This window comes from Falco biarmicus, chromosome 10 (genome assembly GCF_023638135.1).
Source record: "Falco biarmicus isolate bFalBia1 chromosome 10, bFalBia1.pri, whole genome shotgun sequence".
Classification (NCBI taxonomy): Eukaryota; Metazoa; Chordata; class Aves; order Falconiformes; family Falconidae; genus Falco; species Falco biarmicus.
In genome coordinates, this window is record NC_079297.1 from 9,429,619 (window position 1) to 9,447,597 (window position 17,979).

At 43.0% G+C, this 17,979-nt stretch overlaps 1 protein-coding gene and 1 long non-coding RNA gene across 2 annotated transcripts; one reads left to right on the forward strand and one right to left on the reverse strand.

Annotated features, from left to right (window-relative positions):
• The first annotated feature begins 360 nt into the window (after positions 1-360).
• Positions 361-12,893, forward strand: LOC130155910 (uncharacterized). Its single transcript, XR_008824250.1, has 3 exons — positions 361-585; positions 1,042-1,088; positions 12,809-12,893. It is a non-coding gene; the product is annotated as an uncharacterized LOC130155910 (long non-coding RNA).
• LOC130155908 (1,25-dihydroxyvitamin D(3) 24-hydroxylase, mitochondrial) lies at positions 1,095-17,626 on the reverse strand. Its single transcript, XM_056353822.1, has 11 exons — positions 13,878-17,626; positions 13,582-13,772; positions 12,857-12,950; positions 12,060-12,156; positions 10,749-10,840; positions 9,846-9,957; positions 8,315-8,460; positions 7,844-8,010; positions 7,581-7,659; positions 6,962-7,156; positions 1,095-6,853 (listed from the first exon to the last, which is right to left on the reverse strand). Exons 1-11 carry the CDS (start codon positions 14,097-14,099, stop codon positions 6,698-6,700), a joined length of 1,551 nt encoding a protein of 516 aa, XP_056209797.1. The 5' UTR covers positions 14,100-17,626; the 3' UTR covers positions 1,095-6,697.
• Between the last annotated feature and the right edge of the window lie 353 nt (positions 17,627-17,979).

Sequence of the window (17,979 nt, forward strand, 5' to 3'; positions counted from 1 at the left end):
GCTCCCAAAGTCTTGTCTTCCTTATTCTACTTATGCTCTGCAGGTCCCATTTAAAATTACTAAAATTTAGATCTTAGCTAAGGCTTTCTCCTGTGCTTTATGGTAGGACAGCCAGTTTAATCCTATCAACTTGCAACCTCAACATAATGACTGTGTTGACAAAGTGCAGTTGGGTATCTGCAGCCTGTGGTTGAATGTTCCTGCAAAGCCACCAAAGCAGGTCCCAGATTTAGGACTGAGGATGGCCTTTGACCATGGATCGAGCTGGCTCTTGGCTGACCCCCGATCAGATATGTGGGTACCTTTGCCCTGAACCAGGTGGGACTGAGCTTGATTCAGGTATTGACCTCATCTGCAAATCTGTTTGTGATCCCCATTGGTCTAACTGAGATAACAACAGGGGCTTTTTTGTGGGAACTTGAAAGTCTAGATAAGTGCAACCCGTACTGCCTGAGGTATGAGTTTTTCAAAGACTTCCTTCCATTATTTCCATTAAATTTAGAAGAAGTTTTTCCTTTCTTCACCTTCAGCCAACTCCAGGCTGCTGGAAGTCCATCTGGCAGTGAGGAAACCCTTTATTTCAAGGTAAGCAAGGCCTGCACCATTCTCCTGCTTCTCTCCTATCTCCTGCTTTTATGTGGAACACAGTTCAATGGCAGAATGAATCAGATGTGATTTGTTTGATTTACTATCAAGCTTCTAGGCACCTCAGTTGATAGCGGAGGGTAAAGTATCATAAACGTGCATACCAATTTGGGAAGACCAAGGGGTAACTCTCGTACTCAGAGTTCCCCTTTATTGCCTTGTTGCGCTCCCTGCCAGCAGCTGCCCCTTCCCTTCTCCTCCGACACGCGGTGCCTGGAGTTCATTCAACACACTTAACAATAAGAGGCAAAGAGTTCAAACTTGTCGAGAGGAACATGCCCAAGAAAGCAAAGTATAATTTACCCTGATTATAAAATGCATTCCATTCCACACTTGTTTTGACATTGTCCCTTGGAGAAAAATATTTTTAAGTCTCATCGTTGCTTTCCTTGTCAGGAGGAGGGTTGCTCCATAAGTGTTCAGCTCCATCCAAACCCCACAAGGTAAAAATGTCTAAATCTCCTTCTGGATCCAAACATTACAGCTTAACTTTAGCTTTTTATGTTGTTCCAAAGCCACAGGCTACTGATCTTACAGCTGAGGCAAAAACTATCGACAAGAGCTGAAAGTCAATGTAGTCCTTCCTCTGCTAGCAAAGAAGGATATAGGAATATAGGTGAGGTCCAGATAGGTATTGTATGCGGTGTCAATGCACTTCTGTATAAACAGACAAGAAAGAAGTGAACAGTAATATCCACACAAAGAGTTGGGCTGTCTTGGAAAAAAAGTACACTGTAACGCTGAACCAGATCCAAGCGTGGTCTCCAGCCATACCCCTTACACTTCCCTGCCCAAAGAATTGGACCGATTCTGTAGTGGCTGATACCAGTTTCATGTTAGTTTATATTTCTCACTGTCAACAAATGTATTCCTGATTTTTTTTTAATACCTCACTGTACAAAAGGGTTTAAGGCAGTGGGGCTGCAGCCCTGAGCTGCAGTAAGAGAGAGCGGAGAGTCAGCAGTATTGGCAGGATGGTCAGGACTCGTGCTGTTTCTGTGACAAACCAATTCAGCATCTCCTTCTTTTTCACTCCCTTGAAAGCTGATACTCAGAAATACCCAAGGATAAATGTAAGTGAATAAACACAATTCTCAGTTTCGTAATATAATATTCATACTTTTTCCCAAGCCATGCCTGGAAGGACACATTAAAAAAATATTTGAATGCATCCACCCACACTATGGTACATCAATCCACAAGTTATCAGCACAACACACACATCCAGGGTAAGAGATTAATGAGACTGTTTGTAGTTTCCACCTCAATGGTCCCTTTGTTTCAATTAGCTGAAGTAAAAAGGCAGCTTTTTCTTCTAAAGCTACAAACCTTACAGGAATTTTGAATATGTGTGCCACAAGTGACATGCTGCAAATTGTTAAACTTTCTCCTTTTATAAAATGTGATAATGCATTAAGAAACTCACACATACACATGCAGTCCCACTGAGGTCAATACAAAGTTTCACATATTTAAAATTAAGCACATGCTGAGTTGTTCTCCTGAAAGTTGTTCTGAAATGATCTTTAGCTATGAACGTTTTGCAGGATTCATTTTGTGGAGCTTGGGTTATTTTGCCCCATCAGTTAAAGTCAGCATTGACACAGAAATGAATTCTCCTGGTTGAGAACAAAGATCCTTCTCAGTATGGAAGAAGACAAACTAGAACAAATTATCTGTCATCTAATCACAGCACCAAAAGGTGTATGCAGAGACTGACTCAGAGCTTACTGTATAACAACCAGCTTATAATGAACAGAACATATATGAAAAATGCCAGATTGTCAGTCCTGAAAACTGGCATTCTTTATTCATAAAAAAAAGCACAGATTAGTTGGCTCCAACTTTGTCTATATCATTCCCACTGACATGCCTAAAGCCTGAACAGAATTAACTTCCCATTGGGTAGGTAAACCTTGTTCACTTCCTTATTGAGAAAGTTAACGTGGAGGCCAATTAATTCCATTCATTTTACGATCCAACCATCTTCCTCTGAGGAGTAACTGTAGGAAACGATAACAGGGAAGAAGTGTTGTCTTTTCTTTCCAATAAGTAATTCTGAATGAGCAAATCATTTCAAAGCAGCGAAGAACTGAGGTTATCCAGCTGACCACAGGCAAAAGAGTTCATAGAGATTTATTAATCTCAGAAGCATCGTGCTGGCTTTTGTACTTCTGAATGAAATACCAGAAAAAAAAAGCCATACGGGTTTCTTAATGTGAAAGTCTGGCTTGGTCATTCATTATCTGTGTAGTTTGATAACTGCTTTGGACATTTACTTTGGGGTAGCAGATTAACGAAGTTCTTTGAAAACTTCAGGACTTGACAATCTACAAAGCTTCCGGAACAAAATTTTCCAGGTCAGTGGTTATTGTACTTTTAGAAATCCAGAAGGCAGCACACAGTTGTACCTCAGCTTGTACAGAGTTGGTCCAAACCTTAGTTAGAGCAACATCTTTGAGTCCACTGAATTTAAATAGCGAAAATAAGCAGCCCAGTAAGCATGAGTCCACTGAATTTAAATAGCAAAAATAAGCAGCCCAGTAAGCATGAACCTGTGATTTACTATACAGAAGCAATAAAAGATTTCGAAACAGCTGATAACTAGGCTGTCAAGGTCAGTTCAGCTACATAGCACCTCTTCTCTTTGGTTGTCTTTAAAAGATAAACTGTCAGAACATTTGTGAGCAATGTGATACACGTGGAGTTGGACAATAGTCCTGACTTTCTATTAGAGCTTGCTTCATGTTGGCACAACTTCATTGTCTCTGATGGAGTAATATTAGTTTATTAGACTATAAGGAGAGACTTAGGGTGTATTATTGTTGTAGCAGCTTGAGTAGATCTCCCCACAGTCTTGCACTTTAGCACAAACGGCCCAAGCTCCCCAGATATTGGGTGAGCTCCGAGGGTCTCCCAGCCCACCCGCCCTGGGCTCTGGGACCCAGCGCTCCCAGCTGTCAGATTAGTTTCAGCAGCACAAGCTACAGTCGCTCTGAAGTGCACGTTACAATATGATTTTCAGAAAAGTGACATTCTCACACAGCGCTGTACGATTTTTCTTACACCATCGTTCTCTCAGCCGGAGGCAGCCTTCACTTGGCAAGGACAGCATGGTTTTGATAACTGTCAGATTTGCTCTTTGCGCAACCATCAGGCTGTCAGTCACAGTGCTGGGTGGATGGCATTCTTTTTATATACAGCATTTCTTTTGATCCTGCAAAGGCTCAGACTATTTTCATCCCTCCTCAAAACTTTATATTGATTTTTATCTTGTCATAATGGCAGAGCAATGTAACAATCCCATCCCTGGGGACCTCAGTACTGTGCATGCCGGGGAGAAACACGTTCAGACTGCATTATGGATGCAGAAAGTCTCCTAACATTAGTATTCACTGAGGTCTCATAGGATTATACAGAGGGAAAGTAGGGCTGTAGGCACGGATTTAACACATTCCTGAATACTAGGCTAGCCTGGATTGAAGGAATGGCAAGATTAATGGCACAAAAGGAGTTTGGCATCAAAGCCCTGTGCTGCAGGGTTTAACTCCCCTGGACTTGCTAACCTGGGATCTGCCTGGCCGCAGCAGCGCCCACCGTACCCTCCCACCAGGAGCTGGGCTTTGCGAACTAGTGTGTCATTACAGCACAACCAAGCATTTTGGGGGTAGCATAAAGCAGAAGGTTTTCACTGTTGAATTAAAGTAACTTGATTTTGTAGAATTTCAAGTTCCAGCCCGTTGAGGCTATTAAGCAGAGGGATGGGAGTATCACAGCAACACTTTGCAAGAAGTTACGATGAATGACAAGATTTTTGTAATGCTACAGAGACTTTATAATAAACTATGAAAAACTGTTTATAGAAAAAAAATAGAAATCTTTATTTTATTACAAAATTGACTATTATCAAACTGACTAGAAAGACGCAGATAATGCACAAATTGCTTTACACATTGTAATATGGCTACATTTACATGTCTTGAGTATAACAAAGGAAAACAAACAAAAAAACCTGCAGGAAACAGACCAAGAAATGCTAAGAACTTGTATCATTTCAGAATGTAAAAAATTAAAAGTAACCATTCATGATTATATATTTAAACCTGTACTTGAAACTGCATTATGGGGAAAATACACTAGTGACCATAACAGCTAACATACAGTATTACATGCAGGGCAGTGACAACTTTAGACACAGAAACTGAAATCTCCACAAGAAATAGACCTATTTGAAATGTTTAGGATCCTTATTTCCTGTGGTTCTTTGAAACATACATTCTGTATTTCTCATCTGATGAAGTAACTATCCTGTTAGGATAATCATCATTTAATAGTGACAGAACCCATAGGATTCCAGTGATTCCATTTATGGATAAGGCCTTTCATGCAATAAAAGACCACTAAGGTTTTACAATAAAGGTGCGATAAAATGGCTTGTGTAGGAGTTGGAGGCATGAGACGCTGGGTATGAGCAGAGTATGTGGCAGGCACAGTACTGCAACATTTCAAACTGAAGCACTGTGCAAGCATAAGGAATAAATCCTGATGTATACATACCTTTTCCCTTATTTCCCTTTTGTTAAGGAAGTGAATAACATTAGGGAAAGTAAACTTTTTAAATTATCCTAATTTTTAAGCCCTGTTGCTAGCCTTATTACAGGCTGCTATCTTACTTCTCGGTTTAATTCATGATGTTGATAATTTGTTAAGTGAGTTTCTTTTCCCTGAAGTGACTTCTCAAAGCTCTTCAACTCTGAGCTAACATGGCCAGTTCAGATGTGACAGTTGTTCCCCCAGGTGTCCTATATGACACCCACAAACTGGAAACCAGCTCTTTCCAAGCTAGCCTGTTGAACAGCTTGAGGCTATAATAATTTCAGTGTACACCAACAAGAACTGTATGTACATAACACGCCACAGCTCATTATCAAGCTCTATCCTGTACAGTCCCCCAGCTGCATTAAATCAGTGTATTTGCATAGGTATATGAACGTGAATGGTATTTTTCTATCCCTTTAACATTGCTAAGTCCAGCTGAACTAACTAACCACATTTTCCCAATAAAACAGTATGGAAGATTTCCTTGGTACTTTTTCTGGCTCAGCAATTGTTCAAGGGACAGGTGTTGCCATTTATCCGCTGGTTACCATAGGCTTTGACTTTCCCAGTCGATGTATATTTTTTCCGAGGAGGCAGCAGCAGGTTTGTCATTTATTTTCTGCAAGGTGGATTAAAGAGAAAAAGAATCCATATAATGATGATTATTTAAAAGCAAATAGCACTGACTAAATTTCAGTTAAAGGAGTTACTACCCTTACTCAGATTATATTGGGTGATTTTTTTACTGTGATGTTGGCCAGCAAAAAAATATCTCCCACTGTATTTAAATGTCACTTGACTTCTAACTTGAGGACTTAGTTCTAGGTCAAATAACCAGTTTTCCAATTTAGATTCTTATACAAATAAGCTTTTTTTGTTAGCTTATTTTTATAAACCTGGGAGCAAAGAAAATCTTACATTCTTTTTTATGAACCAAAAATGTATAGTAAGTTGCAGCATTGCATGAGTATTTACAAATAGATAGTTCTTTTCTTTGTCCTTCTGCCTAAAACTGAGTTTTCTTATCTAAACTCTGTAGTGCTGGTGTACTGGTGCAAACTGGTGTAATGGTCCTTCACTAGGGCATTTTCTTTTTAATCTGTACAGTGATGCTCAAAATCAAATGCTATCTTTCAGGAAATATCTTCTAGAAATGCAGTGGAGAAGTTATAATAAAATAATGGCTACTATTTTCTCCAACAGTATATACATTTTGATTTCCCCATTTCTGGTCCGCATCATACCCAGAAGACACCTCTCTTGGAGTTTAAAACTAGACAGCTAACTTCATAGCCATAAGCTGCACAAAACTTGTCTTCTTAGTACATGGAGTCTTTCTGTTAAAAGTAATCAAACATGATGGCACTTAATATATCTCACATTGTGAGAATAAAGCTTAGAAAAGCACCTGTTCCTTTACACTCACAGTTTTATGAAAATTTCTAAATGAGGTTCAAAGAAAAATCTCATGTACTCGGGAGAACCTTCTGCACGTACCTTGTCGTCTGTGAAATGCAATGGGAAGCTCCCGACTAGGAATCAGTATTCCCGAATGGAGTGTTTCTACTGGTTTGTTGTCAGTTGCTACAATTTGGTATTTGCGAATGAGCTGAAACACAAACATTTCAGTCAGCATCCTTTAGCTTCTAGATCTTCCGATTAGGTTACATGGTGAACAACCAGGCACTGTGTACAGAATGCCTTTTAGAGTATTTACCCAGCAAAGGGCCAAGTGAAGCTGCAGCTCTGCTATGCGGCGTCCGATGCACATCCTCTTCCCAATGCCAAAAGGAACGTGAGAAAATGGATTTATTAAGTCCTTCTGAAACCAGCGCTCTGGTTTAAACTGAGTCCAGCCATTAAAGTACTCTTCATTGCAACCCAGGGCATGGCTATTTATCATTAGTACAGTCTATAATCAAAGCAAGAGAGAGAGTCTCATTACAAATTGGCTTAGAGCTACCAAGCGAATCAGCTTGGTAATGGAAAAAAATAATGCAACCATAAAGGCGAGGCAGTTTCCTCAGAAGATGTCATGTAATTCTCTGAAGATTAATTCAATTACAGAAAAGGTCATCGTTGCCTCCAAAAATCATGGGAAAGTTTGAAAAACATTTTTGAAATAGCACACCAAAATATTTTTGTCTAAAACCAACAGCAGTGCAGGCAGGTATGGTTTTCAGTTTACGGGAATTCTTGGCGTGAATTCCTCATTCCTTATCCTGGGACTAGTCGTTTGGCAGTCATTTTGAGACTAAAATATGACCAGCTTCAGTGGTTTACAGGACAGTTAATCAATGACAAAATATTGTGGTAAGCTAAATTAATTGACTTACCCCTTTGGGCAATACGTAATCTCCCAGAACCATTTCTGTGTGGATGGTGCGAGTGGTAAATGGCACTGATGGTGTTAATCTACAGTGAAAGAAACAAAATGGGTTAAATTTCCAGCGTTTTTTCTTCCTGCATCTATCATAGTTCACTTTAAACACCAAGGTGAATAAAATATATACTAGAAAATTCTTTCTCCCTAGTACATCTACCTGGTAAAAAAACTTTTTGTTCATGTTGCTTTTTGCAAATTATTTGAGAATTTTACCTCATAGATTCTTTCAGACATGCTTTTACGTAAGGCATATTCGTCAAGTTCTCAGCACTTGGACTCTCATTAGCAGCCAAAACACTCTGTATTTCCTGGTAAAGCTTCTGCTGAACATGTGGATTGCGCGAAATGTTATACAAAGCCCACAGTAAACTGTTGGCTGTCTGAAACAAACCAAAAAGAAACACAAGACCTCCACTTGGTGACAGAAACAAGAAGTTGCCAGAAGTTCAAAGCAATATTTACAGCTGGTCCCTGCCTTATATTTTGTAAGCCTAAGGGATTATGAGCCATCCCAATTGCTCTCTAGCAGTAACAAACAAAAGAAAGAATCTAGTGATTACAGGTAAAAATCCATTTGCACTTAGGCCACTGAAGCAGCTAGAGGGTTAGCTTACTCGGGTGTGGAAGAAAGCAGGGAGCTGGAAGGATGCTAATTTTCACAAGCTCTTGGAAAGTCAGGTTTACCGTTTCAACTCCTGCAATCTGGAGCTCTGCGATGGCAGCGTACAGCTCCTTCCTGGAAAGTTGTCCTCCAGCATAGATGTCACACAGGAAATCCTCCTGAGGGTTTGCAGAGTGTTTTTCCAGCCGACAGTCAATTGAGTGCTTGGCTGAGGAGGGAGGAGCAAGAGGTAATTAATGGTTGGACTTGATGATCTCAAAGGTCTTTTCCAACCTAAATGATTCTATGAAAAATGCTATAAAAAAAGCAAAAGTATGTCTCACATGCAGGATTTTGAAAGAAGATACCAAACTGTGCTCTTTTTTCAAGCAATGAGAATGATACTGAATAAATAATAGTATTTTTACTTAGACAAAAAAACTCAGTCACAGAAATCACTTCTGAACAGAAGGAGCTCCTGCAAACCATTAGGAATCTGCTTTCTTAAATTAGGAAAGGAAATCAGTGATGTGTTGAGTGAAATATTTAGCAAACAGAAATACAAGTGTATAAAATCTATTAGCTTGGCTTTTCAAAGGGGATCAAAGTGCTAAAAAAATCAAAGAAACTTAGCACCCAGACTCCCTGAGGGGAAATTTAAGCCTTTGATTTACTGGGAGAAGGCAAAAATAGATGCCAAATTTCTACATGCTGTTTTTTTGTATATATGTATATTTAATAAAGAGGACTAGATTTTGCCCACCCTTTCTCATGAATATCCCAATTGTCAAGACCAGTTCCTAGTAAGGAGCTATTCATGTCACGTGAAGGTGTCAAACTGGCTTTTCTGAACAAAACTGTTTTAAAACATCTTTCCTAAAACCTGTAACTTAAGCAGCAATAAAATAAATGCACATGTGGCTGGCATAACCAAAAGTCCTGAAGTATCAAGTACTCAAATGCCTAAGAGAAATATATCGTTCAGCACTACAATTATCCAAGTGCCAAAACCTTTCTCAGTCTTTAGCTAGTCCTGTCACTGTCTAGCAAGGCACTGAAAAATATAAACTTAACTTCATACCTGGAGTTAGTTTTTGTAACCTTGAAGGCCAATTCATCTTAAATAGACAGAAAATGTTGTCAAAAAGCCAAACTGTACCTTATGATTTAAATTGCTTCTGTTTTTAAGACTTACGACTATATTCCAGGTTATTCAGAAAACCTATAATTTCTTTTTTATTCTTGTTTCTCAAGAAAACAACTCCGAGGTCCCTTTTCTCACTTGTATACCCTGCCTTTAAAGAGATTACACACTTTCTGGCTATTTACTTTTATGACAGGTTAAAGTGGACTCATGACATTGCTGGGTCCAAAATTCCTACGGCTTCCCTGGGGGTTGGGTACGGCCCCACAACCAGACCTAAGTGTTAGCCACAAGGAAACAGAGCTCCCGTGCTTGGAATAGGTTTGTGGTTAGCTGCAGCAAAGGGCTCTCAATCTGTGCTGAAGGCAGCAATTAACAGCAGTGTAGGGCAGTAGCAAGTATGAAGAAAGTTAATTCCATGAAGTAGGAAACAGAGACAAAGAGAAAGGAATCTTGTTTAAAACAATAACCTGTTTTAAATATGTCATCCCATGCTTTAGTATGAGCTTGCCAGACTTTTGTGTTCAGACCCTTGTGAAGTTCCACAGGGGTCACCATCATCATTCCAAAAGTAGACATCATCTGTGGTGGAGAAAGAGCTTTTGAAACCTTTCTTTAATCTTATCTACTTAACAATCTCTGAAAAAAATTAGACTGTAAAGTAGGAGGCAATTTTCAGGAAGTCAAGATTTTGGCAGATGTTTCATCCTGGGCAGAAAGTATGGGTCTCAACCTACTTCGACCACATCCAGCTAAAAATTAGGGGCATCCAGTGGAGAATAAGAGGCTTCTCCAGTGGGTGATTCATCCTATCTATTTTAGGCACTTGTTTTAGAATGGGACAAGACACCTTTTGGCAGTGCCTCTCTCTCTCTCCCTTGACAACAGATGGAGCTAAACTGGGCTAGGCTAGATGCCCATCTTTTAGGTGGCTAAAATTAGGCAGATATGTATCACCAGAGTCCAAGTTGCAGCAAAATGCACAGGAGGTGTGCCTGCAGGAATGACTAACCTAAAATCCGGCATATTTGCATAATCCCACACAACTCCAGGAGTCCCACCCAACAAACAGCACTGTTGCACAACAGGTGTCTCAGAGGGAAAGTTAACCAACCAACCTGACAACTCTTATTTCCAGGATTACCCAAATGTCTATAGAGCTTTTTTCCCCTACAGATTTAGGCATTTCATAAATGAGACAGTCAGATGTTCAGTACGAGCTCTGCACAGTTAAGTGTCACTTTGAATGTGCAAGGCTGCCAATACACATGTAGTACAGAAGCTTAAGTTTCTTTTTTTAGGTGACCCATTCCCCCTCTCATTAGCAGTAGGGGTATAAGATCCCTACAGCCCCAATAAAGACTCTTCCATACCATTTTTACAGCTTTGATGAAGTTCAAACTTTCTTCTTCAACATCCTGCTGTAGGAGACCAAACCTCTTTCCATACAGCACCAGGCAGATACCTGTTGTTAAGCAGTATTGTCATTAAATGATATAAACAAAAGGGTGCATGGTGTCCACCATTTATTGTCAAGGAATGGCTTGGATTATCCTTCTGAAAAACATTCTATGATACACACTGGTGAGAGCAGCACTTCAAAACACCTTCTGCATGTTTGCCTCCGACCCACATAGCTGTATATCTATCTAAGGTGCCCTTTGGTAGCAATTTCTTCAAAAATAAGAATCATTGCTGATCCCTTCAGAAGCAGCGGGACCATTCTGCCAAGCAGGGCTGGCATATTAGCTAAATAAGCTGTTAGATAAAGCTATCGAACAGAACTGAGTCACAGGAAAAATGGGCCTGAAAGAGGCCATCTATTCCAGCATCTCCTAGCCCCTTCCACAGCCAGAAACCACTTGCAAACAAACACTGGCAGCAGCATCCCACACTCCACCAGCTTCCACCTCTTTCCACTTGCCTTTTTATTTTTTTTTTAAGCTGTCACTTCCTATTTCTCCCTTTCCAAAAGCAGCCATCGTCACTGACAGTGGAAAGAAAAACCACTTTCAGGAACTCACTGCACAGGTTGTTGAGATGAGCCAGCCAAGAGCAGACAGGTCTGGCAGAGCTCGTTCAGTTAGGCAGTTACACACTATACCCAGCTACGCCTCCCCTTCAGGAAATCACTGGTGCAGTTTCTTCTGCCCTAAGTCATTCCTGGCAGATGGCTCTTCAGTGTACTCTGAAAGGTTTCTAGAGATGGAGGCTTCTGTTTTGGTAACTCATTCCAGTGTTTCTCAATCCTAATGTAACATTTTAAATGTGATTTTCCAACCCTTATCTAAAATGACTACTCCACTGTTATTGGGTTGTTGCATTGATCTTGTGCTGCTGATAATTAACAAATATTGGATGGACAAAACTGGTCATGTACTATCTGATCCCACTCTAGATAAATGCACTTTGATTCCCCCAAGTTTTGAATTTAAAAGTCACTATCATGTTTTAATTTTTTTTAGAAGCCATACAGATAGCCAGAGCCAGACAGAAGCATTTCTATAGCTGCTGATGAATTTTGCACTTGTACTGATAGTCCCCTGGCTTTTCTGCAAGCCACTTTCCATGATAGGTGGTAGTCTGGAAATACTCAGTCTACACTTTCAACCCTGATTGTACTTTAACTGAACCGCCATGGCAGGTACAAAATGCATACTGTTCCCAGGCAGAAACCAACTTACTTTCAAAGGACCATTTGTTGAATTCTGAATAGACGTCTTCCATTTGCCCATTGTGATTACAAACATCATCTATTCTGTGCATGAAGTCCTCCAGGACCTAAGTGGTAGAGAGGGAAAAGAAGAGAATAAAATCACATTAGCTAATAAAAAACTCAAGTAATTTAGCATTTCAACTATCTTTTAAATAGATAACAACCTCACATAAGAGAGGAATACTTATGTTGCCTGTTCTTTGAAAAGTTTCTATTTCCCCCTGTGTTAAATTATGTTTGGGTTTTACACGACTCGTATGCTATTACTGCTTATGGTTCAATGAACTGAGCTTTCCTCCACAGGGACGAAATGCTTCAGTCTGATGCTGGGATAATACTGGGTTTTCGCAATAAAGAGGATTAAGCTGTTTATTGCAGATGCTCCTCAAAATCAATGAGGAACACAGAGGTTAAAGAAGGATGTGTTCCCTGACAGAAGGAACCTAAGAATGAAGGGGTAAAGGCAAAGAAAACCTGAACGCCAGAAAAGTAAGCAAAAACTCTGTTTGCAGGAGCCCGTATAATTGTGAAATAATCTTATTCTGTGGAGACAATCTAAACTACAGGTTCCTGTGTGGTCTCACATTTGGTCAGACTCTGATAATCAGTTTGTACTTATTATTCTATGAATGATTTCAGGGTATGAACTCATGGTTGTATCACTGGTGAGCAAATCAACAGGTAAACTGGACCATCTGATCTGCTTTTGTTTCCCAGGTTTCCAGTGGACTGGAGATGGATAAGGAGTTTCCCAAAGCGCAGTACCTCATTGATGGTGGTATCCAGTTTCACAACTTCCCGGGGTTTCATTAGTTTCTTTTGAAAGGCACTTCTCACCCTCTGCCAGTCCTTTCCTTCCCTACATTGAATGAAAACCAGTGAGGCTGAAAACAGAGAGGCTAAAAGAAGGAAGAGGGGCGACCCCCCGACCTCGCAGCATGTGAGACGAGGTACGTCGGGCAGCGCCGGGCTCCGGTGCCCCTCTACCGCCCCGACGGGCGCAACGGTGCCGCCGCAGCCGCTGCTGGGCGCAGCGGGGATAACGGGACCGCCGCCCCGCCGGAGCAGAGCCCCGCGGCATCCCCGCAGCATCCCCGGCCGCCCTCCCGCAGCTTCCCCGCAGCATCCCCGGCCGCCCTCCCGCGGCATCCCCGCAGCATCCCCGGCCGCCCTCCCGCGGCATCCCCGCAGCATCCCCGGCCGCCCTCCCGCGGCATCCCCGCAGCATCCCCGGCCGCCCTCCCGCGGCATCCCCGCAGCATCCCCGGCCGCCCTCCCGCGGCATCCCCGCAGCATCCCCGGCCGCCCTCCCGCGGCATCCCCGCAGCATCCCCGGCCGCCCTCCCGCGGCATCCCCGCAGCATCCCCGGCCGCCCTCCCGCGGCATCCCCGCAGCATCCCCGGCCGCCTCGGAAACAGCCCTCGCCCACCCACCACAGGCTGCAACCGCCCCCTCCCCGCAACCCCCGCGTCCTGCGGGTGCCACTCACAGGATCAGCAGCCCGTAGCCCTCGTTGCGATAGTCCCGATAGGCTTTCCAGGGCTTGATCTCCAGGCGCTGAGGGCAGGCGCTCTCCCGGCGGTACAGGGCTTCCAGGAGGCAGGGGGCTGCGATGTGCACCGAGTCGAAAGCCCCCAGCTTCATGCGGAACATCTTGCCAAACCTCCTGTGGTACTCAGCCTGGGGGTGCAGAAGAGACACACACACGCCCCCCCCTCCGCGGTCAGCGCGCGGCGCTCCCCGGCCCCCCCCGCCGCAGCATCCCCATCCCTCCGCCCGCCTCACCAGCGTCTCGTGCTGCCGCTTGAGCCCCCCCTTCCAGAGCACGTCGGGCAGGCTGCCCATCAGCGGCCAGCGCGGGGGGCCGGGCAGCGCGGCCAGGGGGTGCCCGCGGCTCCGCAGGGCGCGGAGGGAGGAGGCGAGGCGCTGCGCGGGGGCGGCGGGGCCCATGGCGGCGCGGCCGCAGGTGCGGGCGGGGTGCCGGAGGCAGATGCCGCCGCCTGCCATAGCGCCGCGGCGGGCCCCGCCGCACGGATGCACGTTTATAGCAGCCGGGAGCCTCGCTGGACTTTCATCGGGGCCAATGGGAGCCCTGGGTGGGGTGAGGTGGGGCCGGCGGCACGGCACGGCCCTGCCCGGGGAAGCCAAGCGCTTCGCCCGACGGTTCGGCCCGGCGCCCCCCCGCGGGGCTGCCCGGGGGCCCGGCGCCCAGCGCGGCAGGTAGCGGCGCCCTGCGCAGGCTGCGGAAAGCCGCTGCTCCCCTCTGCCTTTCTTTCTGTGCTAAATTCGGCTTTTTAGAGGGGTGAGGTGGCCAGGGTGCACCCGCACGGAGTGGGGAGGCAGCGGGGCTGGGGGGGGGGGGGAAATGTGGTGTTGACACCACAACGTACAGGTGGCTGAGGCTTCCCTCACTATTTGCACTTTGAAGTGATGGAATAAAAAATGCAGGGAGCTGAGGAATAACACGTTTTGGCGGGCGGAGCACTTGTACCCTCTCTGGCTGACTAACCACCTATTTATGAAAAGGGCATGCGAGTGCAGCACCTGAGAAGGCAAAATTCCCTTCACTGTTAGTGTTGGCAGCCGTGAAATTTAACAAAAATCAGTTATTGCTATGAGTCTTTTAATCTGGAACTGTGCAATAACCGGCAGAGAGAGCCAAAGGTTTTCAGGCTAAGCGGAGGCCGAAGAGGTGCTACACAGATAAAGCAGCTCAGGTCACCTGGGTGCTGGGTACTGGGTGCTCTGCGGGAGCCTCTCCTTGCAGGGAGAAGTCAGAGAGGCTACAGGTCTTGCTGCAAGACAAAAGCTACCCATAAACCAGAGGATTTCCAGGAAAGACAGGTATGCTACAACAAGGACTTGATTTTCTCCCATCCCACATTAGCTTTTTTCATCTTTCCCAAGTTGCGTTTTGTGACTAAGCTCTTAATTCCCTCTAAGCCTCTGACAGTGAGAGGCTAGGTGTGTGAGATAAGGGACAAGCAAAGGGAAAATCAGGAGATGGGTTTGACGCGGAACCTGAGACGCATAAAGGCACGTGTCTCAAAGTCAAATAAATTAATAACAATAAAAAGACCAAGGTAGCAGTGATCAATACACAGAAAAATGTACAAAAGCATGACATCTCACTGCAGACTTTGTCTGTGATTTTTGTACATCCTTCCCAATCTTGCCCCTCTATTTCAGTGATTTTCTTCTATGGGCTCATGCTCATGCTATGTGGGCCACAAGATCAGAGCACTTTCTGGACAGGCTTTAAAATTGAAGTGGTTCAAAGATTTGCAAACTTTTTTTAGGGAAACACCATAAGAAGTTGATATTCTTGTGATATGTTTTCTTTGAACCAGTCCTACTGAAAACACATCTTGCTGTCCTTGTAGGGCGAGTGCACTTCGGGCTTCGTTCAATGATAAATTCTTCTGGGAAACTAGACAAGAAGAGACAATTTGTGTGCTCTGTGGACACCTGTCTATTTAAGGAATCGAAACGAACTCATTTAAAGGGTCACAGCTTAGTGCCTGTGAAATGATCTCTTTGGAAGAGTCAGGAATAAGCAAGTCAAGACTAAACTGGGCTCAGGTCATATTTTCCATGTTCGTTGCTGCTATGGGGAAGAAACCACCCTTTTAATACGAAATGTTCTCTATTAAGCTGTTTTTAAATTACAGAATGGAAAAGGTTTTAGTTAACTTCCGTGGTCGTGATGTAAGTCTCTGGCAGGGAAGCTAGTATATTTGTAGCTCAGCTAGGCCTGGAGCTGGGAAAGCTAATGATTGCCTCAATTTCTGGTAAAGTGCAGTTCTAAGGGCACTTTCAGCCTTCACTTCTTCCTTCCCTCCCTTTTAAGACATCTCAAAAACAAGCCTTTAATTTTCAGCAAGATCTTTTCTTGTGACCTTTAGAATGTATCAAGGGTTATCTTAAGAGTAAAGCGACACTAGTTACAGGGTTCCTGAACTGAGTATCGGGGCATATCCTCACAGGAGTATCGCTCCACCGAGGTACCTGTAACAGTGAAGATGTCACCATTGTCCCCCAGATGTCTATCCACAAGACTTCCCAATATTTTCTAATAATTGTAACAGCTAATTGCAACTGTGAGCAAAAAGCCCTCTTCACTTCTATACAATGGCAAGGAGTATTTTTAGGTCAAAGACCAGGAAATACCTAAAAATCAAAACTAAATAGCTTCTGGTACATATTCTTCTATGCTTCTCTTTTGCTACTGGAAAAAAAAAAAAAAAAAAAAAAAGGTTTTGATTTCTGCAGTCTCAGATGTCAGGAGAGAACGTTGCTTGAAAAATAATCTGCCAGCATGATGCTTCTGCAGAAGACCTGATGGGGACTGATGTAGAGTTACAGAAAGGCTGGATCACAGCATATCTTTTTCATCCCTAAAATATTTAATCAGTACCTGAAATGCAAGTTTTAGAGCTGCTTCCCAAGCAGAAGTAATTGCTAGTTCTACCTCTTGGGAAACAATAGTAACATATTCTTTAGATAAAGCTTGGAAATCCCATCAAGCTAAGAACTCCTCACCAGGATTTAAGAGACCGAGGTGTGCTTGGAAATCTCACTGAAACACAGTGACTGCACTTCCAGTAAACGTATCAAAAGCATTGAGCTCAGGCAAAGGGAACTGAGTGTTTTTCACACAGTGCATTTCAAATACACTAAATATTACCAAAATAATTCCTCAGTGGGAAAGAGCTTTGGATTGATAGTTAATTTTCTTTCTTAATATCTGTAATTCCAGGAGGTTTGTTTTGTGACATATTACACAATTCCTGTCTCCTGACCTCTATTCTATCTCCTTGTCAGAAAAAGCTCCTTGTTATTTTTGCCCTAAAATGCTATGAAGTCTCCTGCATGTTCTAAAATGTTGCCATGTAAAAGTGCCATAGGGGAATGTGTAGACTACACAGGGAGTATCTCTGTCACAGGCAAGGTATTTCACAATACTGAGGAAGACAAAATGCAATTAATAAAGTCCAGTGTCAAAACACAAAGTTGTTATTCCAGGTTTTTGCTTGTGTTTGTTTATACACTTCAAGTTCTATGTCTCTTTCCAGCTGAGGATCTTAGGGTTTTGTAAATATTGATGAATTTATCCTCAGCTTAGGAAATGGGAAAGTACAGTGATTCCCATTCTACAGAAGAGAAACTGAAACGTATTAAAAAATTGAGATCTCAAAGTTGTTACGTAGACACGCACTGTAAAATGAAATAAAAAGAAATCTTTATTATGTTTTTACTCAAAGGGTTGGTTTTTAACACCAAACTCTTCCTATCTCACTGCAGACTAGATGATTATACTCCTACAAGATGGCAGTAGCAGTGCAGACATAAAGGTCTGCTGAGCAAACTGACACCAAGGTAATCCTTGGAGAGTGATCTAGAAAAACAGAAAGCTGGATGAACAGCTCAAACTCCACCAGCCAAGGAATCTTATACCTGGCCATGACCTGTTTGAGGTATCTACCTCTGCAATAAACATTGCGACATTCAACTACTGAAGGAGTGTCTAAATAAGTAAGTATATGATTCAAGAAAATTAAGACATTTATTGACTTAAATTAAGCACAAGTAATGTTTACTTAAAAAAAAGGTGGAACCATCTTTTCTGTGAATAAATATTTATTATCTGCTTTACATGCAAAAGGCAATGTTCCATGCATACCTTATTCTTGAGAGAGGTAAAGTTTATAGGGGGATAAGTCAGGGAGAAAGTGGTGAGCACAGACCAAGAAACTGAGGTCCACTACAAGATGTTCTGACAGCTTGGAAATACTCAGGACTTGACTGGCTCTTCCCTTTTCTTCTGATAACTAGAACCACCCTCTGGGCTTTTCAGTTTCTTGTCTCTTCTAGCAATCTTGTCCTC

What these genes read in the sequence shown, in the direction of transcription:
- LOC130155908 (XM_056353822.1), bottom strand. Translation starts at nt 14,099, where the DNA reads ATGGCAGGCGGCGGCATCTGCCTCCGGCACCCCGCCCGCACCTGCGGC. An exon ending in TCATCAAAGCTGTAAAAATG is followed by an intron (nt 9,958 to 10,748) that starts GTATGGAAGAGT and finishes TCTCCACCACAG; the next exon opens with ATGATGTCTACTTTTGGAAT. An exon ending in GGATGACATATTTAAAACAG is followed by an intron (nt 8,461 to 9,845) that starts GTTATTGTTTTA and finishes CTCCCTCCTCAG; the next exon opens with CCAAGCACTCAATTGACTGT.